The following is a 21,301-nucleotide window of genomic DNA, read 5'->3' as shown; positions in this document are numbered from 1 at the left end:
ACTTTTGATATTTTTCGTCTTTCATTTAAAAAGCAACGGCGTGCTCCGTGATTCGGACGTGAAGCATTGGACTTTAGGTGAGAGGGCGAGTAATCCCTTGTCATCATCGTGCTTCGTGTGAATCGTTGAAATTTGGCCGATGAAGTTGTCCAGATCTTGCAACCCCACTTCTGGTGGCTGTGGTTCATGTTATAACTTGCTGAGCGATGAAAATATTTCTACACGCCCTGTCAAAAACTACTGAAACATTGCCATTTGCTCATCTCTTGTTTTTTATGGTTGGGCACAACTTTCGGCCCTATCAAAGCCTGACCAAATGCAAACCTGACCATAGAAATTTCTTGCCATCCTGCCTTAAGCTCGGCGTGGAAACTTCATGTTCATTCTTTGGTTCATTTGGCGACGGATTCAAAACCGTTGCACTGGTAGATTTGGTTGTCCGATGAACCCATCTCGCGCCTGGCTATGAAGATCACTCGGCATGTGTTGAGCTATACGCAAGACTTCTTCCAATTTTTTCCAAGTTCACCCGTCGTCTAAATTATCAACCACAATGAGGCATCTTGCCTTCTGCTGTAAGGAGAATTCATGGCGGTCCGTCGACATCCAAGTATTCTTTCTTTTCAAAGTTTTCGGGAAATGCCGCCCTCTCAAAAAGAAGTTGCTAAAGTATTTCTTACGGATCAAACTCCGAATCATCTTTTCGTGGAATGCTAATCCAGGCGACGGTACCAAAATGCTCCCAGACATCTGCTCACCCCTCCCTGACCAAGGCAGTCGTCCCCGACCCTCCCCTTACCGACACATCGTTCCTTCCGGAGTCGTCCAGAAGCAAAATCTTCAACTTCCAAAAATGACTGCAATAGTCTCGGATCAGAGCTGAATCCCCTGGAGGACTTTTGGTGACAGAACTTCCTTCCCCTGTTTCGTAATACCTTTTGGCGGCACTCGGCTCTGTTGGCGTTGGAGAAGCCATTTGTCCTTCAGCGCGAAGGTCTCTTGGTCGAAGTCCGCGACTAGGAACTGGTCATGGAGGCTCCGAAGGCACACCGCCCGGGCGTTGCAGAAGAACTCCATGCTCGATGGGAGGCTATCGCCGGCAATGGAGATCTGAATAACCCAATTCTGCCACTTATCACCTGAAGGTCTAATGATCCACTTGTTACTGGGGATGACCAAGCCTTTCTAGAGCAAGAGAATAGATCTTCTTTCCTCTTATGCTTTGTTCAAAATATGTTATGTATCAACGAAATATTGGAGGAATAATACTGATCTTTTCCTTACTTAGCCATGGAATAAACCGGTGTTCCAACTTGCCAAGAATGTTCACGGGCTTGGCCGAATCTCCTTTCACTGCGGGCTTAATCCAATCAATCCAATTAAGTTTAGAGCTTTTTAACTACTGATGCAAATGCATGGGCTTAATTAACTACTGATGCAAATGCTCCTGACATCTGTAATTCTGTATGATATTTTTGTTCAGGGGCCACGGCCGTTTCCTTATATTTTTATGCAATGAAAAACTAAATAAGTCGTCAAAGTTTGGGTGTCAACAGGGTTCGCATTGGAAGGCGCGAAAGATAATAAGAAAGACAGTCGCATATGAGTGACGGGATGTCTCCGGCCCATCGGAAAGCTTCCTCTGTCCTAATTTTTGGGTGAATGGGCGGTGTCTCTTTTTTGGAAGTGGCTTCTCTCCAACAGGCAATTTATGGTGTTCCTTCCTTCCTTCTTTCTTCTTCTTCTTCCTTCTTTTTTTTTTTTTTTTTTTGGCTTGTTGCCCCTTTCAAGAATAATCTTGAATTTTTAGTCCTCGCGATTATTTATTTATCTTTTGCTACTGTTGTTGTTTGATTATCAAAACTTGTTACTAGCACAACCGAGATATATATATCTTCATCCTTATAAATGAAGTGCTCTTCACTAAAACATATTCTATCAAAGGCTAACTCAAAATTATTTCTAAATACTTAGATGGGGGGGGACCTCAAAACCATTAACGTGGAGAGATTCAATATTGTAGCTGAGGATCCGACCGATTTTGAGGTTTAAAGGTGCTGTCGACGCACGTAATCATGTATTGAATACACATTTTGCGTACCACAAAGAAGCTCGACCTAGGATAGTTTGCGGTAACCTCCATGTCCACTCTTCTAACCGACGAACCAACGAGGAAGCATGTCGAAAGAGCGAACAAAGAGCGAACAAAGGCAACAACGAGAAAGCTTTTCGGATGTTTTAAAAGCAACCACCCACTTCACCAACTTCATTTAATACTTACCCCTTTTTTCTAACATGTCACATGACGTTGCCCGTAGCATGCGCATAGCCTCTAGTTAAAAAAAAGAAAAAGAATTTTTGAGAGCTTTTTAATCTATTTCGGCTATGACCTTTTCATGCTTGAACAGTCTTGTTGTTTTGGAAATCACCCTTGACGGCCCGGTTTATATGTGCAGTAAACTTCAAGAGCTTCCGATTTCAAAATATAATGCTCGAAAAGACCATCGTTCATGAAGGCTGGTTTTTTGTATTTGGTTAACCATGCTTGACTTAAATGGTACTTGCAAAAGGAAGGACCAATGCATCTTCTATGGGTTATCATCGCCGACACAATTCATCAGGTTATGCTGGAGAATAATCATGTTTTGGACTTATTCGATTTGATTATAGGATATACTTTCTAATTGACCATTTCTTTATATCGCAATAAGAGTTCTATCAAATCAAAATTCTTTGATGGACTTCAATTTTTTCCGATTTTCTACATAATAGATATTATAATGGATCAATTTTCATGTGATTTTTCAATACGCAGTGGCTTCCATCACCAAGCCGACTTGTCGCCAATGATGCAGCCCTTGAAGTAAAAAAAATGGAAGGTTTTGTCGTATGGCATTAGGATTGATTGATGCCACTTTTTGAGGATTTTTTTTCAGATTAATATATTGATTGGATTACTTAATTCTATTCGTATGTTAATCCATCTTGGAAAGATACGATCTTAGAGAGAAAGGTGTTAAATCACTATCATATATTTTTAGCAGATCTGAGCGAATGGCCAGCACATGGGCGGTGATTTGGTCCAAAAAATAAGGGGAAAATTCCAAGGGCAGTGAGATCATAGTCCATGTGCACATCAATCCGCATTAGATTTACTAGATATTAGCAGAAAAAGCCACACCACATAGTTGTGTGCAAAACTGGAAAAAGAAGAAGAAGAAGAAGAATGAAGTGCTATTTATATTGTTTTAACAGATGAATTGAAATAGTCATAGATAGGGAGTATTTAATTTAAGTTTAGAGTTTGACCAAAAAAAAAAATTAAGTTTAAAGTCTTTAGCAGAGAAAATTACCAAAAAAATCATAAATCTATTGCAGAAAAATTGTCAAAAAAGTTCTAAATTTATTACACTTTTGTCAATTCAATCCTAAACCTTTTAATTTTGCCGATTCAGTCCTAAATCTTTTGCATTTATGCCGATTCAATTCTAAACCTTTTTGCATTTGTTTCAATTTAGTTTATCTAGCCAATTTAATTGGCCAGATCTAACTGGACTTCGCGCGTCGCTGACGAAGCAACTTTTTAAAAAATTTAATAATTATCTGAATTCTTTATCTATTTTTTCTTCTTTTTTCCTTTTCTTTCCTTTTTTGTTTTTTTGGCCTTTTATTGTTCGTCTTCTTCAGCCTTCCTCTTTCTTCCTTTACCAGACTGGAAGTGATGGCCAACCAGAACCTCGCCGGCCACCGGCGCCGCCGTCGCTAGGCGAGGCCGGCGGTGCCGTCGCTGGGCGAGCTCGGGTAGATTGGGCGACAGTGATCTCTGTGGCAAGCCACTCAAGGAGCGGAAAAACGACAACAAAGTCACCACAACCCACGAGCCCAAATCACACAAGAATCCAGAACCAGCAGTGGAACAAGACTCAGAAGCGGAATCAAGAAAACCCGCAGACTGCTATTGCCTCACAATCAAAGGCCATGAAGCATTGACCTCCGAATCATGATCTCGGCCTCGTCCAGATCTGGCGACGCTTCCCATCTGGACGATGCTTCTGATGTTCGCCGTAATCTTCCAAGAGCCGTCGACCTTCTTCACGAAGCAATGAATGGCCACGAAGCGGAACATCGGGACCCACTTCAACGGTGGCGCCGGTGGCCGGGTGAGGTCCTCGCTGCCCATCGCTTTCAGTCTGGTGGAGGACCAAGGCGGAAGGTTGAAGGAGATGAACAGTAAAAGGCAAAAAAAGAAGAAAGAAACGAAAAAAAGAAAAAATAGATAAATAATTCAAATAATTACTAAAAAAATTGCCCCTTCAGCGCCGGCGAAGTCCACGTCAGCTCCGGCCGATCAAAGTTCACCGAATAGACTGAATTGACAAAAATGCAAAAGATTTATGACTGAATCGGCAAAGTTAAAACGTTTATGACTAAATTGACAAAAATGTAATAGGCTTAGGACTTTTTCGACAATTTTCCCAATCTACTGCAATCATGTCAATTTAATTTTAAACCCTTTTTTTAATAAAAAAAATCCTAAACTGTTTTTTTTTTTTTTTTTGGTTAATTCAGACTTTCCGGCCAATTTTGATAGATCGCCACTAACGTGACAATTTGTAATAATAGTATAATATTTTTCAAAATTTTATTTATTTGTTCTTAATTTTTTTTCCTTTTCTTCTTCTCCTCCTTCTTTTCCTTCTTCCTCCAGCCGATTCTCGGTTGCCGGTCTGAGGCTAATATGAGGTTGACCACCTCAAACGTCCTCAACCCAAGCAACCACGACGGCATGCACTTGGAGCATGAAGCAGCAAGAGGTGGCTATCGAGGACAGAGGCACAAACAAGCAACGTGGAGACAAGAGACATACAAACCAAGTTTGAGGGAGAAGACACGAGCAAGAACGGAGGCAGGCGGCAAGCATCGTATGATGGTGGAGGCATTCGAAGGCTAGCAATGGCGATGTCGTACGGCCAAGAGGTGAGTCTGAGCAGGCTGAATGATAAAGAAAGGCTTAATACCCTAAAATACCTTCAAATTTAGTTCTATGTGTCAATTCTATCTTTTTATCTCATAAAAAACTTCAGACTTTATGTAAGTCTCAATTCTACCTTTAACTTTTTTTGTCTCATAAAAAATCCTCAATTTTAGGTAAAGTATAATTTCTACTCTAAACTTTCTTTTTTGTCTTGTAAAAAATTTTCAATGTAGGCCTAGTTTTAATGTCACTTTAATTTCTTTCTGTCTCATAGAAGATCACCAACTCTTACTTGAGTCCTTAATCTACCTCCAATAACCTCCGTCAAAATATCCTTAGTGCTTTTGTGCTAGGTTTTTGACCTCTAGTGTTTGGGATTGTTACATCTCTCGTGGCTAGACAGCTTGTGCTCGAAACGCTCGAATAGCTTGTACTTAGGAGTTTCTTCATTTCTCGGGTGTCTACGAGAAATTTTAGATGGAGGATTAATGAGGGCAGATTTATGACTCAAGTAAAATTGTCTATTTTTTCTTTCATGATATTGTATAATTTTTAGATTAAAATTGGGACACGACCAAAAGTTGGAGTTTTTTTACTAGACATAAAATTTGAACACTAAAATTGAGAGTTTTTAAAAAAATTAAAAAAGGTTTAGGATAAAATTGAAATTGCACCTAAAGTTTGAGGCCTTTTATAAGATAAAAGGTATAATTGAGACAAGAGTTGATCGCGGTCATGGCTAACAAACAAAAATTCGTGACCGAGGCAAGACGGAAAGAAAAACACTGCAATGAATAGTTAAACGAGACCCCTCCCCTCGTATAAAAACGAACGTTTCTTTTCATTAACGAGACATCTCCCAACTCCTAAAATGGAACTCTACCTCTTCCTCTTCCTCAAACCCTTCCTCCTCCCATCAAAAGCCGAGAACCTCCCTCCCGGCCCGGCCGGCCTTCCCTTCCTCGGCTCGCTCATCCAACTCGGCACCCAGCCCCATGAGTCCCTCTTCAAGATGGCCAGGCGCCACGGCCTGGTCATGACCCTCCGCCTCAGCTTCGTGACCAACGTCGTCATCTTATCCCCGGAGGCTGCCCGGGAGACCCTCTAGAAGCAACACAAGAACTTCTCCGACCGGGCCGTCCCAGACGTGATCACCGCGCAGCTGAACCCAGAGTTCACCCTCTCGTGGGTCCCAGGCGACCAGCGATGGCCAGCCCGGCGCTGTGGATGCAGCACCCAGACGTTCACCGCCCAGCGCCTGGACGCCCTCCAACACCTGCGCCGCCAGAAGGTCCTCCAGCTCATCGACCACATCAAGAAATGCTGCGTACTGGGCAAAGAGGTCGACATAGGCCAAGTGGAAATCACCATAATAGCCATACCTATTCTTTTCATGCTTGAAAAGTCTGGTTTTGGAAATTGCCCTTGATGGCCCTGACTATTTGTACAATAATGTTCAAGAGCTTCCAATTTCAAAATGTGATGTTGGAAAAGACCATCGTTCTCCATCTTTCATAAAGGCTAGCTTTTTTCATTTGCTTAACCAAGCATGACTTAAATGGTACTTACAAAAGGAAGGACCAACGCTTCTTCTATGTTTATCATCGCCGACACAATTCATCAGGTTATGCCGGAGAGTAATCACATTTTGGACTTATTCGACGTGAAATTATAGGATATATTTTTCAATTGACCATTTCTTAATGTCACAATAAGAGTTCTATCAAATCAAAACTCTTTAATGGAATTCGAATTCTTCCGATTTTCTACATTGTAGATGCTCTAATAGATCATTTTTCATGTAATTTTTCAGTAGGCGTGGGTTGCCGCCAATGATGCGGCCCTTGAAGTATAAAAATGGAAACTTTTGTCGTGTGGTATTAGGTCGATGGATGCCACTTTATCATAAGGATATTTCTCGAACTAATATATTGATTGGATAACTTAATTCTACTCGTATGTTAATCGATCCTTCGACACAATTCCCCGTAGCAACGCGTGGGCAATTACACGAGTTTCTTGGAAAGATAAGAGTCTTAGGGTTTGTATGGTAACGTTTCGGAAAAAGTGTTTCTGTTCCCAAAGTGTTCCGGGAACACTTTTGAAAAACAGAAACACTTTTGGAGAAGAAACAAGAAACAAGAAAAACTTGTTTCTGTGTTCCTAGAACACTTTTTAGAAACACATTTGGAACATTTTTTAGAAACAATTGGGAACAATTTTGTTTTTTAACATACTTTTTTCTCTTTTGTTCTTGCATGATGTTGACACTTGATTTTTTATCATTTTATTTTAAAAAATTAATTAAAAATATGAAAAAAATTCATAAAATTGCAAAATCAACCTTAGAAGCTTTGGCCTAGCCTTAGCAACCAATTTTGAACAAAAAATATTTTTTGTAATAGTTGACATTTTGCAGATTTATTTTAATTATTAAAATAGCCAAAAATAAGGAAAAATAGTATTTATGGTCAGAAAAATGTGCAAAAATAGTCCATATTCTTATTTTAATTCCCTTTTCATTTTGGTCTCTTAAATTTAAAAAAATTCAGTTTGAGACCACATGCCTCTTCATTGAACATAATCTTAAATTGACTAAAAATTTTCATTTTAAATCATTTTAGCCAAAATTTTTACTTTTAGAGTCATGACATGAGATTTTGATATCTTGCATCTCATTTCAGTCTTCATGTTTGGAAAAATTGCACAATTGGACTAAAAGGACCTAAATGCACAAATATTTTTCATTTTAGTTCCTGATTTCACTCAAAGTGCAATTAATATTTTTCTAGGGTCCCCATTTAAAGGTAATCATATTTTTAACTACTTGGGAACATTTACGTGTAACTCATAATTGTAATTTTTCCTATCTATAGAAAACATATTTGATGTTCTCGTTGTCTAATTCCAATTCGTCTTCTCTTTCAATTTTTTTTTTTTTATAGTTGATCTCGTCCATATTATCATTTGATAAATCGTGCATAAATTACTTATACATATATTGGTCCAATTTGATTTAGTAAATTGAACAAATGCGATTTAATTTGATTTAGTAGGTTAAAAAGATAAAGACATTTTAATTTTAATATATATAGTCCCCTTAATTAAATGAAAAAAATTAGGAACAAATTTTTTGTAGTTACCAAACACATTTCTTTTCTTATTCTTTTTTTTTTTAGAACAGGAATTTTATGCGGTTACCAAACGTGTTTCTGTTCTTTTTTTATTCCGGGAACAGATTTTTTTTGTGGTTACCAAACGCGTTTTTGTTCCCAAAAATCGTTCTTTGGAACAGAAAGAAAAAAAAATGTTTCTATTCTAAAAGCTGTTCCGAGAACAGAAATGTTACCATACGCAACCTTAGCGTATGTATGGTAACACTCCCTAGAAAGTGTTTATGTTCCAAAAGTGTTCCTGGAACACTTTTGAAAAAGAAACACGTATGGTTGGAAAATGTTCGAAAAGTGTTTCGGGAAACACTTTTGAAAAAAGAAACACTTTTGAAGTCAAAAAAAGAAACAAAAAAAACTTGTTTCTAGATTTTGGAATACTTTTTAGAAACAACTCGAGAGCGAGCTCGTGCAAGCCACCACCACCGGTCGTTAATTTTATTGCGTATGTTAATCGGCATTTCTTTTTGGTGAAAAAAGTATTTTTTTTTTGTTACTTCCAAACGTGTTTCTGTTCCCGAAAATGGTAGCCAGGAACGGAAACACAAAAAAATAGTTTTGTTCCAAATATGTTCTCGGGAATAAAAACGTTACCATACAAACCCTTAACGAGGAAAATGTTAAATCAATATGATATATGATTAGCAAATCTGAGCAAATGGTCAACTCGTGGGCGGTGATGTGGTCCAAAAAATAATGGGAAAAGTCCAAGGGCAGTGAGATCATAGTCCACGTGCACATCAATTCGTATTTGATTTCCTAGATATTAGCAGAAAAAGCCACACCACATAGTTGTGTGAAAATTTTAAAAAAGAAAAAGAAAAAAGGAAGTGTCGATTTATATTATCTTAAGGAAGTGAATTGAAATTGTTATAGATAGGGAGCATTGAATTTGTTTAGAGTCGTAATTACCTCGGACAGAAAATTTTCAGTTTTGCCATGAAGTCTTTAAGTTCATTCAGTTTAAAATACTATTCGCCTTTCCTAACTCTAAATATCTAGTGCCTTGTACCAAAGGGAACGTCTCTAATTAGTCCTCTGCTATATGTCGCGTTTTCACTGACTATCGGGATCTTAATTCATGGATTTAGGTACACACTCCGTGTAAAGTATAATCTACACAAGCAATCACGAAATGGAAGCTCTCATCTGCTAATGGAATCAATTCGTTCGCCAAAACTAAAAAATTGTATACATGCAGTATCAGCTATCAGTCTAAGGCATTTTGGGCACAGGGCTTAGGTTAGCTATGTATTAGTGTCCATGTGATGTATTTATCCACTGATATAATTATATGCTAGCCCTATTAAATTGCTATTATATCCATTTTTTTACAATATAAGGTTATGATTCGAGGATGTAACCTCCTTCCCAAATTGACAAAACAAATGTGCGAGCTCTAGCCAATGAGATTGGGCCACCTGTTCTTTTGTTTTGAGCGCCTTTTATGCAAAATCACCATTTTCACCTTATACAGCAACACGCTGCTTCCCTGATTCATTATTGAGACATTTCCAATCACCATAGTCGCCAGATCCAACCCTGAAATGGAACTCTACCTCATTCTCTTCCTCATCTCCCTCCTCCTCTTCCTCAAACCCTTCCTCCTCCCATCAAGACCCAAGAACCTTCCCCCCGGCCCGGCCGGCCTCCCCTTGCTCGGTTCGCTCATCCAACTAGGCGCCCGTCCCCATGAGTCCCTCTTCAACATGGCCAGGCGCTACGGCCCGGTCATGACCCTCCACCTCGGCTCGGTGACCAACATTGTGATCTCGTCCCCGGAGGCCGCCCAGGAGACCCTCCAGAAGCACGATGAGAACTTCTCTGACCGGGCCGTCCCGGACGTGATCACCGCACAGCCGAATCCGGAGTTCACCCTCGCGTGGGTCCCCGGCGACCAGCAGTGGCGGGCCCGGCGCCGCGTGTGCAGCACCCAGATGTTCACCGCCCGGCGCCTGGACGCCCTCCAGCACCTGCGCCACCAGAAGGTCCACCAGCTCATCGACCACATCAAGAACTGCTGCGCACTGGGCAAAGAGGTCGACATAGGCCAACTGGCCTTCGCCACAACTTTGAACCTCATGTCGAGTACCATGTTCTCGATTGATATTGTCGACCCGGAATTCCAAACGGCTCAGGAGTTCAAGGACTTGGTGTGGAGGATCATGGAGGATGCCGGGAAGCCGAACTTGTCGGACTACTTCCCGGTGATCCGGCGGTTCGATTTGCTAGGCTTGAAGCGACACATCCGGCCATCTTACGTGAGGTTGCACGAGATATTCGATGGGATCATCGACAAACGTTTGGAAGAGAGGGCGGCCGGCTCATCCACATCGTCGAAGAGGGGTGATTTCTTGGATGTGCTTCTGGATCAGTGCGAAGAAGAAGGGTCCGATTTTAACCGGCAAAGCATCAAGCCAATGATCCTGGTAAGTGAAGATCATAAAGTAGAGATCTTTAGTAAATACAAGCACGCACTTAATAGAGCTCATGTTTGAATTAACTACATGATAAGTTTTGGATCTGGGCATGGCTTTACAAAGATTAACAGAAAGCTGGGTGCAAAGCTTCTATAAGTCTTTCTGATATTTTCCTCCCATCAGAGAAAGAAAAAATAATCCGATAAGAATTGAGGACATCGAAGGTCGGCCTCGGGTCGACATAAAATAATTCTTGACATCCGCAGCTTGCTCTGTTAGAAGACAAGTGAAATCAACATCAAGTTGTAATGATCTCTGAGTATTTCATGATCCAAAGTTCAAAGAGAGTCACCCCGATTAAAGTCAGTGGTTATGATAAGCAACATCAAGAATCTTTGAAGTAGAGATCTATACCAAATAAAAGCCTGTACTTAATAGAGCTCCAATGTCTGAATTGACTAGGATGGGCTTTATTAGGCATGAAATAAGGGACCAAGTGTCAATGGTCGCTATTGCAATTATAGCAGAGATAGCGATGTTTTGTCATCAATTAGCTACTCCATCCTTTTTAATAATTTATAAAAAAAAAAAAAGGGGAAAAAGAGATTGACCAAGTCAACTTTTGCCCCTCATTTCAAGAGTGCAGTCGATAAGATTTTGAGTGGCGTACGGTTGCTTTCTCACGAAACGCCAATCCCTCAGTTTGTCATCATCATTGGATCCAATCTTGAATGCACAGTACAATTGCGACAAGATTATTTTTTGTTACTCAAACTTATTACTAGGAGATCTGAATCATATTCTGATTAACCACATGAGTTATAGCTACCTTGCATATAGATCCTAATCTGTCGCACGGACTCGATTAGAGTTTGTTACGTCGCTCATCTCATTTTCCTGTGGGTCTGCAATAATATTGTCTAAAAAGGTAGTTTCGTCCAACATCTTACACCTCATGTTGTATATAGCACCTTGAAACTAACATTTCTTTGGTTCACTCTTTAATAACAGCAAAACCCCATACATACATACATACATACATACATACATACATACATACATACATACACCCCATTAAAATCATACTTGTACAAGAAAGCATCCAAACTAGATCACCAAAATTCTTGCGTACTCTCAAACAATCTCCATATTTAGGTTGGTTAAGGGTTTAGTTAAAGCTTATATTAAAAAAAGTTATGCGTAGGGAGAATTCTCCAGTTTTGGTCGTGATCCACGACTTTCATTTTCTCATGATGAAGCAAACCAAAAGAAAATTTAGAACAGATTAAATAATGATCAAAATGGTACCTAAAGTTTCTAAATAATACCAGTGCGCACAAACGACAATGTCGATAGTGCAAGCTCAAAACATAGTTTATATTCATCGCGTAAGCAACAAGGTCAGTAAAGAGACAACCAATTGAGAAATAGCAGCGTCGCAATCTTCCAGATTGATGTTGTCTCTTTCCCGGACTAATTACTTATTATTATCCTTAATAACCGTATTAAAGAGTGATTATAATAGCAAGCAGTTAGTCGCTAGGTGAGCTCTCCCTGGCGTGTCCAATGGAAGATTTGCCTGACGTGTCCCACTCAATTAGGTGAACTGCCTCACAGATAGGTCTTGTATTAGTAACAATCATTAGATGGACCTAACATCTTTGAAGCTTCTACTCGTGAAACGTCATCTGACGCTGACTACATTAGAGTCCATTTCATGGAAAGAAAATGACTTTAAAAGTTCTTTTCTAGCCTGAACTTCAAATTATTTACCGGTTATACTAAACATATTTCAATGAACGTCGTGCATCATAGAAGTCATGATACCATTTTGTTGTCCATCACATTAGCAATCATTTGGAAAACATTGGTGAAATGAATTTGAACTCTAGTCATTGATGTATTTGCTTCCTCTTTATTATGCATTAGATAGCAATGGGCTAAGCGTTAGCGAAAATGACATATATGGTCTTTGAACTTTGGTGTAATGTGCAACGTAATCCCTGAATAGACCGCCACGTCATTGATTTCAAGCAAAAATTGTTCATAATGACTAAATTGACAAATCGTTAAAAGGTTTAAGAATAAATTGACATAACTAAACGGTTTATGATTAAATTGGTTGCCGTACAATAAATAGATTCAGGACTTTTTGAACTATTTTTCTCATATTTGACGAAAGTTCATGGATTTTTTTTTGTCAAAGACCAAAGTTCATGGATCATTTGTGCCATTTTCGCAAAGTTTAAAATTGACATTTCTTTGATATCACTTATTACTAATAATTTGGTTCATAATTTTCTGTAGACATACAAGTGCTCTGAAATATTACAACTCTCCAACACATTTTACTTTTGAATGTACTTAACACAGGATCTATTCATTGCTGGAAGCGACACATCTGCATTAACGACGGAATGGGCAATGGCGGAACTCCTCCACAATCCTAGCCTCCTCCAAAAATCAAAAAATGAGCTTGTCACGGTCATCGGCACCGAGCGGCCAGTCCAAGAATCGGACACTCACCACCTCCCGTATCTCCAAGCAATTGTCAAGGAGGCGCTCCGCCTCCACCCAGCAGCGCCTCTCCTCCTCCCTTACAGATCCAAGAACGACGTGGAAGTGTGCGGGTACGTCATCCCGAAGGGCATGCAAGTCCTGGTGAACGCATGGGCCATAGGGCGAGACCCGAACTATTGGGAGGACCCGATGTCGTTTAGGCCCGAGCGGTTCTTGGGTTCGAATGTGGATTACAGAGGGAGAGATTTCGAGTACATCCCGTTCGGCGCGGGCCGAAGGATATGCCCCGGATTACCGCTTGCCGTCCGGATGGTTCAACTCATGGTGGCTTCCCTCGTTCAATCGTTTAACTGGAAGCTTCCCGAGGGAGTAGCGCCGGAGAGTTTGGATATGCAAGAGCAATTTGGAGTCACATTGAGAAAGGCCATACCCTTACGAGCAATTCCGAGCTTAGATTGAAAAGGAAGTCGTGATCGATCCTTGATTGGTGTTTCCAAGTGATTTTTAAGAACTCTCTATGCGTCTGAAGCTCCAATAAAATATCGAGCACTTTTGTGAAAGTTACTTGTTCTACTAATATGTTAATGGAGCGATTGGCAAATAAGAGATTTGATTATTCTTCGTTTGAATACAAACAGACATGTTAATCAGTCTTTTAAATATAAGTTACCTTGAAATGTGTTTTTGAAGAGGGAATTTCACTGCTAAAATTTAAAGTGCTGGAACTGTAAATACTAATGTAAATAAAAGTGCAGCAAACTTAAGTTTCGTTTGTTTCACAGAAAATGAAAGGCTTGGAAAATTTTTTCCTAAAAAGGATCAATTGTATTGCTCATGAGAATGAATAAACGAGAAAAAAAAATTCACCATCTGGGAAAATTATTGTCGATAATGAAAATATTTTCCATTGACTAATTATTTCAAGTGATAGAAGTGATCATATTTAAGAAAATGTAGTCTATACTATTCATATCTCGCGAAATAAACATTGCTTTAAAAGACTAGAAATACAAGTACGAAAAAGGTTAATTATGAGAAGTTAAACATTGCTGAAATTAAATGCAAAAATTAAAGTGGAACTGAAGGAAGAACTACTGAAAATCGAAAAAAAAAAAAAAAAAAAAGGTTCTATAAGTCTTTTTGGTAATACCCTACTACCAGAGAAAGACAAATTAATTTGATAGGAATTGGGGGGCTTAAGGGTTAGCCTCGGATAGACATAAAATAATTCTCGAGGTCTGCAGCCTATTCTATTAGAAGATAGACGGAACCAACCTAAAGTTGTAATGAATTATGGGTATTTCGTAACAACCAAGCCTAGAGGGAGTCACCTCAAATGAAGCCAAGCCATGATCCTGGTAAGTGAAGATCATAATGTAGAATCTCTGAACTAGAGAGCTTTACTAAATAGAAGCATGCACTTAATAAAGCTCCATAGTGCTTGAACTAACTGGAGGATGAGTTTTATTATACGTGAAATAAGGGACCAATGGTCAACAGTCTAGCTCCCAAATTCTAATTATTAAAACTTCAGGTAAAACAGTTATTGTCAAATTCCTGGATTTTCATTATTCACTATTATAAGTGGAAAATTGGGTTTTCCCATATGTCTCCCTCCACTATAAAACCTTAGCCATAATTGCTACTTTAGTAGCTAACCATGTTTTGTCATCAATTAGCTACCCCATGCTTTTCAATAATTTAAAGAGAGAGATAACGCTCACCAAGTCTAACTTTTGCCCCAGATTTCATGAGTACAGTTGGCTTAAGATTTTGAGTGGTGCCCGGTAGTAGAATGTATATAGTAAGGCTATTGTTTCTAGTGACAAGATTATTTTTTTGTTACTCAAAACTTTTTAGTAAGGGATTTGAATCAAATTTTGATTAGATACATGCATAGCAAGTCATAGCTATCTTGCACATAGATCCTAATCATTCGTATGCACTCAATTAGAGTTTGTTACATCACTCACTAACTCAATTTTTCGATGAATTTTTTAGTATCCCATACATTTCGCAAAATAGAGAGAACTTGACCAATTTCTCTGTAAACTTGAGGCAACAACTCATTTTCCTATGGGTGTGCAATACTATTGTCTGAAAGGTAGTTTTGTGAGACATGTGTTTTCAGTTGCTAAACATCTTGTTTAGTATACAGCACCTTGAAACTACTCGCCAAACATTTCTTTAGCGCACTCTTTAGTTACAACAAGCAATCTCCATATTGAGGTTGGTTAGGGTTTAGTTAAAGCTTATATTTGAAAAAAAAAATGTTCGTAAGGAGAATTTTCCAGATCTTGGTCTTGTTGGGTCGTGATTCACGACCTTACGTTTGTTATGATGAAGCAAACCCACAAAATTTAGAACAGATTAGAATAATAAATCAAAATAGTACCTGAAGTTTCTAAATAATACCAGTGCGCACAAACGACAATGTCAATAATGCAAAGCTGCAAGCATAGTTTATTTTCATCGCGTAAACGACAAGGTCATTAAAGCGACAACCGTTGAAGAAATAGCAGCGTCGCAATCTTCCAGATTGATATTGCCTCTTTCATGTACTAATTATTTTAGATTATCATCCGTAATAATCGTATTAAAGAGTGATTATACTGCAGCAAGCAGTTCGTCGTTAGGTGAAATTTGCCTGACGGGTCCGATTGAAGTGTTAGAGATCATTATGTATTATTCTTTCCCTTAAATTAGGTGAACTGCCACACAGATTAGTCTTGTATTAGTAACACTGATCAGTCCTAACATCTTTGAAGCTTTTGCTCGTGAAACGCCATTTGACGCTGGCTATATTAGAGTCCATTACAAGGAAAGAAAATGGCTTCAAAAGCTCATTTTAAACATATTCCAATGAATGTCGTGCATCATAGAAGTCACGATACCGTTTTGTTGTCCATCACATGAGAAATTAGGTGTTATACATTGGTGAAATGAATTTGAACTTCAATCATTGATGTATTTGTTTCCTGTTTACTATGTGTTGGATAGCATTAGGTTAAAAGTTAGCGTCTATGACACAAATAGTTCATGAACTTTGGCTCGATGTGCAATGTAATCCCCGACTAGACCACTATATCAGCGATTTCTAATTAATCAAAATTGGTCGGAAAAACGAAATTGGCAAATTGTTAAAAGGGTTAAGACTAAATTAGCATATCATCAAAAGATTGATGACAAATTGGCACGAAAATTAGTAAGCTATCAAAAGGTTGAAGACTAAATTGATACAAAATTGAAAGATTTAGGACTAAATTGCCATTGTACAATAAATTTAGGATTTCTTGGACAATTTTTCCACATTGGGCTAAAGTTTATGAATTATTTGTGTCATTTTCTCAAAGTTTAGAATTGATATGTCTTCGATATCAGCAATCACGAATTATTTAATTCATAATTTTTTCCGAAGACACAACTACTTTGAAGTATTATGAATATAACTCAATATATCCAACGCATTTTACTTTTGAATGTACTTGACACAAGATCTATTCATTGCTGGAAGCGACACATATGCGCTAACGACGGAATGGGCAATGGCAGAACTCCTCCACAATCCTAGCCTCCTCCAAAATTCAAGAAACGAACTTGTCACGGTCATCGGCACCAAGTGGCCAATTCAAGAATTGGACACTCACCACCTCCCATATCTCCAAGCAATCGTCGTGGAGACACTTCACCTCCACCCGGCGGCGCCTCTCCTCCTCCCTTACAGATTCAAGAAACAATGTGGAAGTGTGCGTCTACGTCATCCCAAAGGGCATGCAAGTCCTGGTGAATGCGTGGGCCATAGGGCGAGACCCAAACTATTGGGAGGACCCGATGTTGTTTAGGCCCGAGCGGTTCTTGGGTTCAAATGTGGATTATAGAGGGAGGGATTTTGAGTACATCCAGTTCAGCACGGGCCAAAGGATCTGCCCCGGGTTGCCGCTCACCGTCCGGATGGTTCATCTCGTGGTGGCTTCCCCCATTCGATCGTTTAACTGGAAACTTTGCGAGGGAATAGCGCCCGAGAGTTTGGATATGCATGAGCAATTTGGAGTTACATTGAGAAAGCCCATACCTTTAAGAGCAATTCCTAGCTTAGATTGGATAGGAAGTCGTGACTGATCCTTGATGACTTTGATTGGCGTCTCGAAGTGATTTTTAGGAACTGTTTATGCTTTGAAAGCTCCAATAAACTAAGCTAGCACTTTTGTGAAAGTTTCCTGTACTACTAATATGTTAATGAAGCGATTGGCGAGCCTTCCAACATAAAAACAGACAGTGCTAGATAAAATAACACCAGTTTAGTGAATTCGAATATTAAGTGATGTGACGAACTTTTGTCCGATGTTAAACACGATTCACCTGCTTAAACCACGCCGCTTAATATGTTGGGGGAGAAAATCACCAAGTTAAAGCACGAATTTGACGATAGGCTACTACCGGGAAATCAGAATTCAAGTTCAAACTCCGGTCTCAAGCCTCAAAACTGTTCTAAACTCGTGCAAAATGTTATGTTTTTCCATGTCAAAGTTGTGCCAACTTCCGAGAACAAGATGGAAAAGGCTTTGAAATGTTTTTTTGAAGGAGGATTGTACTGCTAAAACTTAAAGTACCGGAACTGTAAATACTAAGGTTAAATAAAAGTGCAGCAAACTTGAAGGACTAGAAATCAAAGTACGAAAAATGTTAACTGCGAGAAGTTGCACATCGTTGAAACTACATGCAAGAAATTAAATTGGAACTCATGGAAGAACTACTGAAATTCAAAAAAATGTTGACAGACCCTCGAATGAGAACGGGTATTCTATTGCTATTGTGATCTTTAATCCGCGGGTGACAAGGATGTAGTCTTTGATCTTGAATGAATATTTGTGATCTTTGATCCGCAACCGACAAGGACTTGGTACCCGACCCGACTTGTCCGGTCCAAAGGTTTGGCTCGTAGTGTGTTTTCCACTCTATCCTTAAGTCACAATTCACTTTTTCTACATGGTCTAATTTCTATTGGAGTTCATTTAGTAAAAATAGAAATAAAGGTAGAGAAGTTAAGAATAATGCGGAAAAAGAGGTGGAATTTTTGTGTATTCCCATGTGTAGAAAGAGTACAGCCGAATTCATCTCGTGCCCAATTTTGGATTGGGCATTACTCAGTAGTCAGTAATGGGCCAATCAAAGGCCCGATGGTTACCCTTGGTGAGATCATGATGATTTGGGCTTGTAATAGGATTGGCCTCTTGCTGTTGTTTTTTTTTTTATGGTAAAGGCCTCTTGCTGTTGTTTTTTTTTTTTTTTTGGATAACCAAGGTTCCGCGCGGCCGGCGAGATTCGCTCAACCAGCGGTGGAGCACGACTAGTCCCCGGGGGAGGGGGGCTAGCGTAGGAGCTCACCACCACGACCCACCACTTAAAACACCGGCGCCGAGGAGTTTCGAACCCGGGACCCCTTGTGAAAAGGAACCGAACTCGAACCAACTCGACCACCGATCGGTGGGTGGCCTCTTGCTGTTGTTTGTGTGCATTAAAACCAAAAAGTCCAATGAAATCCTTGAATCCATCGAACTAAATTCATCATTATACGATGACCAATTTAGTCCTAAATTTTTTAATTTTTCAATTTGGTTCTAAATCTTTTGATAATTTTTCGATATAGTACTTTTGGACAATTTTTTGACGAAAATCGCTAACGAAGATACTAGCTATCATGCCATCCTACGGCAACAATTTCTAGTCAAGATTAGCCGGTAGGACTATATTGGAAAATTTTCAAAAATTTGAGAACTAAATTGGTAAATCATCTTTGACAAAAAAAAAAATTGGTAAATGATCAAAAATTCTAGAATTAGATTGACAAAATTTAAAAGTTTAAAACTGAATTGGCCACCGTGCAATAGGAATAGAATTTTTTTGACAATTGTCCCTAGAAAAGGGCTATGAAATATTTGCTTGATGGATTGAAGTGGAAATAGGAGGAAATTAGGGTTCATTCCCTCATAAAATTGTCCCTATAACATGGTTAGATTGTTGAAATAGTCAAATTGGCACTAACGTGGATGATTTTTAGAATTTTAATAAATTTTTTTCCATTTCTCCTTTTCTTTTTATTTTTCTTTTTCTTTTCTTGTCTCTTTTTTCCTTTCCTTTCGTTTTTTCCCTATGGTCGACAGCATGAAAAAATAAATAAATAATTCATAAAATAAAAAACCTATAAAAATTATCCATGTCAATGCTGGTTGTGTTACATAAGATGATTAGCGTCCACATCAGCGACTTCTATTGGCGGGAAATTTTGTATTGGCAAATAATGAAATGGTATATGACTAAAATAGCACAATTGAAAGATTTACAAATTAGTAAACCGTTGTATAATAGATTTAAAATTTTTTGGACAATTACCTTGGTTAATATCACACCAAATTGGTATATCTATAATACATTTAACTCAAACTAATTCTCATGTCCCTAAAAGTCCAAACCCACGACAAGTCTATCATCCATTAGCTTCCGTCTAATATACCTGTTAAATTGCTAATATAGAAACACACATGGCAAACGACTCAATTGACGTGCAAAATCAGTACAAATTGCTCTTCTTATATATATATGCGGTCGAATGATATCATCCCTTATAGTGAACCCCCAAAAGTTAGCTAAAGCGTTGGTTTTGAATGAGGATAATTTCATTTTAGAATCACATGTCACTCAAAGTAATCTAAAGGCTCGCACGAGCGCTCTACCTTGTAGTAGAGTCCAATTTGATGCACATGATAGGAGGTTTGCTTTTCATCCTAATTAGGAGATTAGTCAAATCAGGTTCGAATATTAATATCTTCTTTAAAAAAATCTAAATGGGTATTTCAAACCCAAAAAAAAAAAACATACAAATAAATTATGTGTGTATCGGTGTCAATTCAGTCCTAAACATTTTAATTATACCAATTTAGTCTTAAATATTTTGCATTTGTGCCTATTGAGTTAATCCTACTAGTTTTGGCCGAAAATCGTTAGCGTGGATACCAATCGTCTTACGTAACAAGGTCGATGCTTGATATGTACATTTTTTTAAAGTTTCTATTAATTTTTTTTCTTCTTCTTTTCTTTACTCTTTTTTTTATTGAGGGCCGACAAGAGTCACCGATTGACCCTTGTCGGCCTCGAGCGAGAGCCGCAACGCCCTCACCGGCCGCTAGGCAAGGGCTTGTGGGGTCTAGGCGAGGCCACGACGCTTAGATTCGGCAAGGGCGTGCAGCCCTTGTCCAATGCTAGCAAGGGTCACCGGTCCTCGCTGCCCTCAATCAATTAAAAAAAGTATTGAAAATAAAAAGAAAAAACCAAGAAAAAATATTAATGAAATAACAATATTAAAATATTATTTAAAAAGCTCATTTGAGCGCTAGCCGTGCTACGTAAGACCGTCGGTGTCCACCTCAACGATTTCCTATCAAAATTGGTCGGATGGACTCGATTGGCATAAATACAAAAGGCCTACAACCGAATTGACACAATTGGAAGGTTTATGAGTGAATTGGCATCAATGCAATAAGTTTAGCACTTTTTTGACACTTTTCTCGTATTAGAGCATTGCCAATACGAAACACACTAATATATGTATATATATACATACATATGTGTGTGTGTGTGTGTTATGTATGTATGTATGTATGTATGTATGTATGTATGTATGTATGTATGTATGCATTGTTCACTCCTCCTGGCCATGATGTTCAATTAATTCTCTTTTCTCCTGTCACTTTTCTTGCCCATCTCTGGTTGTTTCGTGGCTAAGCTTTTATATATAAATATGCATCGTTCGCTCCTCTTGACCATGATGTTCAATTAGTTCTCTTTTCTCCTCTCACTTTTCTTGCCCATCTCTGGTCGTGTTGTGGCTAAGCTTGAAGGTTGTGCTTTTCAATATAACCACCAGAATATTGCATTTTTTTAGTCTGTTTTGGTGACGATAGAACACTAGAATTCAGTCATTCCATGCATTCTCAATCGAATAGTACAAAACTTTGATGGAGGGAAGAGACCCTCCATAACCTCTCGCCCCACTCCACAACCTTACACTCCTCATCTTGAACCAGCCAGCCACACCATGCCATGTGTCCTGCCAAATATCCAAACCCGCATCAAATGACCACCAAGCTTTCCCATTCCTCTGTATTAATCACTCTCACACAAACCCTTCATGAAGCCCGTTTCTCAAATTAAACTGCTAA

At 38.9% G+C, this 21,301-nt stretch overlaps 1 protein-coding gene across 2 annotated transcripts; it reads left to right on the top strand.

Annotated features, from left to right (window-relative positions):
- The first annotated feature begins 9,672 nt into the window (after positions 1–9,672).
- LOC115734027 (geraniol 8-hydroxylase-like) lies at positions 9,673–17,321 on the top strand. 2 transcript variants are annotated; one of them, XM_048276636.1, is made up of 2 exons: positions 9,673–10,574; positions 16,580–17,321. In XM_048276636.1, exons 1-2 carry the CDS (start codon positions 9,693–9,695, stop codon positions 16,925–16,927), a joined length of 1,230 nt encoding a protein of 409 aa, XP_048132593.1. In that variant the 5' UTR covers positions 9,673–9,692; the 3' UTR covers positions 16,928–17,321. The 2 variants fall into 2 exon arrangements, with proteins under 2 accessions (XP_048132593.1, XP_048132592.1); XM_048276635.1 differs by lacking the exon at positions 16,580–17,321 and adding an exon at positions 12,939–13,681.
- The last annotated feature ends 3,980 nt before the right edge of the window (positions 17,322–21,301 follow it).

The sequence above is a fragment of the Rhodamnia argentea genome, chromosome 3 (genome assembly GCF_020921035.1).
Source record: "Rhodamnia argentea isolate NSW1041297 chromosome 3, ASM2092103v1, whole genome shotgun sequence".
Classification (NCBI taxonomy): domain Eukaryota; kingdom Viridiplantae; phylum Streptophyta; class Magnoliopsida; order Myrtales; family Myrtaceae; genus Rhodamnia; species Rhodamnia argentea.
The sequence above is the reverse complement of the archived record's forward strand: the minus strand, read 5'-3'. Positions and strand labels throughout refer to the sequence as shown.